Source organism: Aotus nancymaae, unplaced genomic scaffold, assembly GCF_030222135.1.
Source record: "Aotus nancymaae isolate 86718 unplaced genomic scaffold, 86718_ANA_hifiasm-v0.15.2.pri h1tg000051l, whole genome shotgun sequence".
NCBI lineage: Eukaryota > Metazoa > Chordata > Mammalia > Primates > Aotidae > Aotus > Aotus nancymaae.
In genome coordinates, this window is record NW_026988465.1 from 22477146 (window position 1) to 22484666 (window position 7521).

General features: G+C 42.7%; 3 protein-coding genes and 1 pseudogene across 3 annotated transcripts; 2 read left to right on the forward strand and 2 right to left on the reverse strand.

Moving 5' to 3' along the window:
- Positions 1–594: 594 nt before the first annotated feature.
- Positions 595–990, reverse strand: LOC105721456 (histone H2A type 1-A). The gene has a single exon (XM_012458513.2). The coding sequence runs from the start codon at positions 988–990 to the stop codon at positions 595–597; it is 396 nt and encodes a 131-aa protein (XP_012313936.1).
- Positions 991–1376: 386 nt separating this feature from the next.
- LOC105721458 (histone H2B type 1-A) lies at positions 1377–1760 on the forward strand. The gene has a single exon (XM_012458515.3). It carries the CDS (start codon positions 1377–1379, stop codon positions 1758–1760), a length of 384 nt encoding a protein of 127 aa, XP_012313938.1.
- Positions 1761–5718: 3958 nt separating this feature from the next.
- On the reverse strand, positions 5719–6102 carry LOC105721457 (histone H2B type 1-A-like). Its single transcript, XM_012458514.2, has one exon. It carries the CDS (start codon positions 6100–6102, stop codon positions 5719–5721), a length of 384 nt encoding a protein of 127 aa, XP_012313937.2.
- Positions 6103–6173: 71 nt separating this feature from the next.
- Positions 6174–6774, forward strand: LOC135269272 (histone H2A-beta, sperm-like; annotated as a pseudogene).
- The last annotated feature ends 747 nt before the right edge of the window (positions 6775–7521 follow it).

The following is a 7521-nucleotide window of genomic DNA, read 5'->3' on the forward strand; positions in this document are numbered from 1 at the left end:
TACACACCTCTCCTGCTTACAATCCAATCTTCACTTCCATACATAACCCTTAACTGACATTAACTTGTTTTTGAAATATAGCCTCGCTCATGTCATCCAGACTGGAGTGCAGTGACACAATCTTGCCTTATGTGACTGCCGTCCCCCAACATCAAACAACTCCTCCCACCGCAACTTCACAAGAAACTGGGACTACAGGCCTGCGCCACCATGCCCGTCTAATTTCTGTGGGGACAGAGTCCCGACTATGTTAGTTAAAACTAGATTTAAGGGATCCTCCACTTCGACCTCAAGTGCAAGTTTTGGCAACTGAGAGCCACCACACATGGTTAGGTCTGCGTAATTCTAAAGCTAAAGTACCCCTAAACAACAAACTAATGGTTGACCCAGTGCTCCAGAGAAATTCCCTCAAACAATGCGGAAGTGCGCTTTGACAGGTATTGCTTCTGGCAGGCGCTTGCTAAGACGGTTGCTTAAGGACAGCAGTAATGTATGTTTAGTAGTGCACAGCCTTTTCTGAGATAGTAGGTGGCTCTGAAAAGAGCCTTTTGTTTTGACTTAGGTCACAAATGTACCAAACAGAATCCAGATAAATTACTTTCTTTGAGATTTATGTCGGTGACTCTCAGTTTTCTTGGGCAGCAGTACTGCTTGAATGTTGGGCAGGACTCCACCCTGTGCAATCGTCACGCCCCCCAACAGCTTATTGAGCTCCTCGTCATTGCGGATAGCTAGCTGCAAGTGTCGGGGAATAATGCGAGTTTTTTTGTTATCGCGAGACGCATTACCAGCCAGTTCAAGAATTTCTGCAGTTAGATACTCCAACACTGCCGCCAAGTATACTGGCGCGCCCGCTCCTATTCGCTCTGCATAATTACCCTTGCGAAGCAGGCGGTGAATCCGACCTACAGGAAACTGCAAGCCCGCCCTAGAAGAGCGAGATTTAGCCTTGGCTCGTACTGTTTCTCCCTGCTTTCCGCGTCCAGACATTTCTTCGGGACCAAACCGCAGCAACGGAAAAACAAAGTACCCCTGGTCACCACTGGCCCTATTTATAGTCTAACTGAGGTTGGACTTTGCTCTCTGATTGGCTAATGACCGTTCTACCCAATCAGAGAGTCTTACTAGAAACGCCTTATTTGCATTCACGCCACTTCCCATTGTCCAATCAGATTTTGAATACCCAACACGCCCGTTGAGGACCGTGCCTATAAATACCGCAGTTTTGCGTCTCAGTAGTTGTCCGTTTACTGGACGTGCTTTGGCGCAACGGTGTTGTGGAGAAAAGAGCCGTAACAGTAAAAGAACTGTAGCACGTTAAAAGAGCTGTTTAAGACTTGGGAAGCCGTTAACGGTCCAGAAGTAAGCAGTAAAGTATGCCGGAGGTATCTTCTAAAGGAGCCCCCATATCCAAGAAAGGCTTCAAAAAGGCTGCTGTGAAAACACAGAAAAAGGAGAGCAAAAAGCGGAGGAAGACCCGAAAGGAGAGCTACTCTATTTACATCTACAAGGTGCTGAAGCAGGTCCATCCGGATACTGGCATATCTTCCAAAGCTATGAGCATTATGAATTCTTTCGTCACTGATATCTTTGAGCGTATAGCGAGCGAGGCATCACGCTTAGCTCACTACACCAAGCGCGCCACCATTACTTCCAGAGAGATACAGACAGCAGTGCGTCTGCTCCTGCCGGGAGAGCTGGCTAAACATGCCGTGTCTGAAGGCACCAAGGCTGTCACTAAGTACACCAGCTCCAAATAAGTCTGCCTAGTAAACGGAACCCAAAGGCTCTTTTCAGAGCCACTTAAAATACCTTGAAAGAACTGTGCATTTACATAGCTGGGCAGTGGCTCATGCTTATCCCGGCATTAACTTTGGAGGGGGCCGTGTGGCTGGTGGATCATTTGAGGCCGATTAGTTGAGCATAGTGGTGGGGGTCTATACTCTGCCACTTCGGAGACTCAGGCAGAATCATTTAAGCGTGGGAGGTGGGAGTTAAGGTCGACGTTGCTACTCCATTCGGGGCAACAGTGAGACTCCGTCTTGAAAGGCGGACGGGGTGGGGGGAGTGTGATTTAGGTCTCTAATCTCAGCACTTTGGGAGACCCAGGCGGGCGGATTATGAGGTCAGGAGTTTGAGACTAGCCTGTAACAACATGGTAAAACTCCATCTCTACTGAAAGTATGTTAAGTGCCTGTAATCCCAGCTACTCGGGAGGTTGAAGCAAAAGAATTGCTTGAACCCGAGAGGCAGAGGTTACAGTGAGCAAAGATAGCTCTACTGTAATCTAGCACGAGTGACTGCGTCTCAAAAAGTGGGTGGGGCAGGTAGGTCAACTAGTTAAAAGACTGGTAGTTTTGTCTAAGCCGCGTGCTGACACTGGTAAGTTTAAGGTTAGCAGTCCATATGTAAAGGTGCACAGCACAGCGATGTAGACAACTTGCACGGTTATTCCAAATTTTGAGACCCTACAAAAGGAATAGTTGGGAGGGAGTTCGTTTTTGTGTCGTAGGTAAGTCAAGCTGTGGAAATGATTTGGGGAACTCTGGAGAACACACCAGTCTGGTTAGCAGGATTGAAACGAATTTAAAGTATTTAATTTTCTTCAGTTTATAATAGTTTCATTGTGTTACTGGATTTTGGACTACATTTGTAAGAGCTGACAGGCATTCAACTGATAGGAGCTGCCTTGAAAACGGATCAAATACTACCTGGAAACCTGTGGTTAGCTGGAATTCTCAATTTAACTCATGTTTGTTTAACTTACCTTTCAGTGAAATTTTGGATGCGTATATGCTTTTTTGAAACAGTACCATTTAATAGGATATATCAATGTACAGCAAGACCCATTAAAATAAGTGCTTCCACACTTTTGTGCACAGTAAGACAGCCCCTACACAACCTCTGCATGCTTTAGCTGGGACATCTTCCAAGGAGATGACAAGTGGTCGGGGAAGGGGCATCTTTGCCCACCTTGTATTGGTGATGGGATCATATATAATTGGGGATTCCTGCTTTTCTAACACCCTGGAAAACAGCAGGTATCACACAGCTGCCAAATAAACTTGTGAAGTTTGTGACCACTGTCAATAGGCTACCCTGATTACCCAAGGACTTTTAGGAATGTCTGGGCAATCAGTAAGTAGGAATACAAGCAAAAACTCTTTTTAGACCAAACCTCATGTAGCTTTTATATCAGATGTATTTTTGGCTCTAAATAACAGGAAACGCTAGCTGGACTTGTTGAGATAATAAGCAATACCACCAAACAGAATACTTAAAAGGCAGAGAAGTTCCACTAATAGGATGATCACAGCCCTGGCTCCACTGCCGCAGTCTTGTGTCTGTTCTCTTTACTCTGACTTTGACGTCATGCTGGTCACACAATTCCAAGTGTTCACCCAGAGAGGATAGGATAAAGTAAAGGCAGGAAAAGTCAGTCTATTCTTCTGGGTCTTGGGGTCTTCCCAGAGGATCCCATTCCTCTCAGGTCCATTTTCTAGAACCGAGCCTAGTTCAGGTGCTGCCTGAGTCACTCACCTACAGAAGACCACAGGATTGGTGTGAACTGATCACCCACTTTAATATATATTTGGCATTTTAAAAAGTTGAATATAGTTCTGGGTATTTTGTTTTGTTATTGTAAATGAGGTGGTAACTATTCATTTTTAAAATATTTTTTGTTATATATGTAAGACTGCTTTCTGTGCATTATTTTCTAAATATCCTACTACCTCACTGAATTGATTTATTTTCCTATTGGTTTCCTGGTATATTTTCTTGGATTTTACATATTTGCAATACAGGTTGAGCATCCGTAATCCAAAAAGCTCCAAAATTAAAAACTTTGAATGCACTATGGATTTCTTTGCAAGTCTAGCTAATCCTATACACATGTTAATATAAATTTCTAAATACATTCAATAAAATATAAATTTAGTACTATTAATAAAATACCAGATTGAAAGAGTTTTCAAAATTTTTTTAAAATGTGTGATATATTTGTGCTTCAAATAAGATCTAAAATGGTAATATTTTAGTGCATACATTATGGAAAACAGTACAGAATTTCCTCAAAAAATTAAAAAAAGAACTACCATATAATCCAGCAATCCTACTAGGTATATACTGAAAGAATATAAAATCAGTTTCTCAAAGAGATATCTGTATTCATTGTCATTGCAGAATTATTCTCAATAGACAAGATATAGAAAGAATCCAAATGTCCATCAGCAGATGAATGGATAAGGAAAATGTGGCATATATGCATAACAGAAGACTATTCAGTCTTACAAAAGAAAAAGAATCCTGCCATTTGTAGGAACATGAATGAACCTGGAGGTTGTTAAGTGAAATGAGTGAGGCACAGAAAGACAAATACTGTATGATCTCATAAGTGGAATTTTTATTAAAAAGTTGAACTCTTAGAAGTAGAGTGCAGAATGGTGGTTACCAGGGGCTGCAGTTGGGGAGTAGTGTGGGACGATATTGGTCAAAGGTTATGAAATTTCACTTAGGAGGAGTAAGTTCAAGAGCTCTATTGTACAATATGGTGATTATAGTTGGTAACAATATATTGTATCCTTGAAAATTATAAAGAGTAGATTTTAAATGTTTTCATAACAAGTATGTGGGGTAACACATATGTTAATTAGATTAATTTAACCATTCCAGAATGTATACATATTTCAAAACATGTTGTACACAGTACATAATTTTTATTTGTCAATTTAAAAAATGAAAATAGTTGGGTGGAGAGTGAATTTTACAGAGGCAAGATTAAGAGCAGCGATACTGATTAGAAACTGTAATCCAGGTGAGACATCATGCATATGCAGAGACAAATAGTAGCAGTGGAGATGGTGAATAATCAGACAACAGAAATATGTAGGAAGTAAAATTACCATATATTGAGAGATTGAAGTGGATGGAGGTTAGACTATCAGGGAAAAAATACATTTCGGGCTTGGACAACCATGCAAATAGGGTGATACTCATGGTTATCTGGAACACAGTTCAAGAACACTTCTGTTGGGATTGACTGGAAATCCCTGGGGAGAGATTTCTTAAATGGCTAAGCAAGATAAGAACTGTTACATTGAATAAACAGTTGACTTTCTGGAGTTCACAAGAGAGGCAGAAGCCTTGGACTTCGGACCTCAAATCCTGGCAGTTCAAGGGCAGTTAGCTTGATCACTTTTTTATAATATGTGAGGAAAGAAGGAGTCTGAAAAGCACGAGATGCTGCAAAGAGAGCTATTCCGTTTACATCTACAAGGCGCTAAAACAGATCCACCCGGACTTGGTGGATGTTATGCACACACTGTGGCCAAAGTCAAGAGAAAGCAAACAGCCTAATGCTCAATGCCAGACTTCCCTAAGTGGGGAGCTCCAGGCCTCTTTTGCTGTCATCATACAGGGTTTGAAATAGAAAACAAGCCTTATTTCCCCATAGCAGTGACCACAGGAAGAATATCCCATGAACCCAGGATTGTGGGAGCTCCCTTTGAATTGCTTCAGCTGTGAGACTAGCTTTCACCAAAACTGCTGCAGATAGTTAATGCTAAGTTTAGAATTAAAGATAACGGTGTTTGCCTAATCTATCAGTCTAGCAATGAGGCATACTCATAAAACAGCCTACAGCCCTATTAGAAACTTTACAGTGGCTCTTAAAAGAGCCTTTGGTTTGTGGAGCACATCTGCTGGTTAGATCATGTTTTACTTGGAGCTGGTGTACTTGGTGACGGCCTTGGTGCCCTCTGACATCGCGTGTTTGGCTAGTTCCCCGGGCAGCAGCAGGCGCACAGCCGTCTGGATCTCCCTGGAGGTGATGGTTGCGAGCTCGTCATAATGCGCCAGGCAGGAAGCCTCATTGGCAATGCGCTCAAAATTGTCAGCAACAAAATAATTCATAATACTCATAGCCTTGGAAGAGATTCCAGTGTCGGGGTGAACCTGCTTCAGCACCTTGTAGATGTAAATAGAATAGTTGTCTTTGCGGCTTTTCTTGCGCTTTTTGCCTTCCTTCTTTTGAGTTTCAACCACGGCCTTTTTGAAGCCCTTTTTGGAAATGGTAGTGCCCTCTGAAGTAAGTTCTGACATGTTTACTTTACAAGTTCTGTGGGAGATCAGTAACTGACGTTTGACGGGGGCGAATTGTGGTATTTATAGGCATGGCGCTCAACGTACGTCATTTACATCCAACATCTGATTGGATAATAGAGTGTGTACCTAAATAAGGCCATAGCAGTAAGGTTCTCTGATTGGATAGAGGGCATCAGCCAATCAATCAGATAATAAGCCACAATCTGCCATCAGACTAGAAATACGTTGAGGATCCGTTTTAACGGCTTTTTCCGTTGTAAATTTTATTTTTGAGCTATGTCTTAGACGAGGGAAGCTGGAGGGAAAGGCACGCGCTGGAGCTAAATCCCGTTCGTTCAGAGAGGGCCTACAGTTCCCCGTGGGCGGGGTCCACCGGCTGCTCAGCAAGGGCAACCATGCCGAGCGGGTCAGGGCCGGCGCGCAGATGTACCCAGCAGCGATGCTGGAGTATCTGGCCGCCGACATCCTAGAGTTGGCAGGCAACGCGGTCCTCGACAAGAAGACCCGCATCGTCCCTCGCCATCCTCAGCTGGTCATCCGCAACGACTAGGAGGAGCTCAACGAGCTTCTGGGCCGAGTGACGACGGCTTAGGGTGGCGTCTTGCTCGACAAGCTGTGCTGCTGTCCCAGAAGGTTGGGAGCCACTACCACAAAGACCAGTGTGAGTAACTACGCAAGTTGTAAAGGCCAGCGAGTGGTTTGAATGTCTAATGTCTAGAAGAAAAAAAAAAAAGCCCGAAGCTGAAATCAAAGGCTCTTTTCAGAGCCACTCAATTTCTGAGAAAGAGCTAGTTTACAAAAGGATTACAAAATGCTGTTTCTCCAATAATAAACTTAATTGACTACAGCTTTCCTAAACAGGATTCAACAGTTCTGGTTATCGGAATATCCGAAGTAGTTTCCTTTAATGCTCGTTTGTATTGAACGCGGAACTTGATGTTTTTGGGTGAAATTGTTTCAGCACCTATTTCAGGCAGGCAGGGCAATCATCTTAGCAGGCTCCTGGAAGGGGAAATGCCATCTTTCTTGGGAAAATGAACAAATTAGGACATTATTGTGTCAACCTATGTAATTCCTGAGAAAAACAATGTGAAGATGGAAAATCTTATTTCGGGGGTTGTATTTTAGTTAGGGTGTCGAATTAGAGTAAAAGAAGCGAAGGAAGAAGGTTTGTAAACTTGCAGCTTTCAGCATGACTCTTGCTGGGAGAGTATGCCTGTAATGACGTCAGTCAAGGAATGGGCATATCTAAACATATTCCTAGGCTATATGTTTTCCTCTACCAAATAATTTCCTTCCAGGAATTCTAGGATGATTGTATGTCTAGAAGACCGTAGTCATGCCATGTTAATAAACGAAAAGATAAAAGGTACATACAGATACTTGATACCTTATTTATGTTAAAGTGCTTAATAC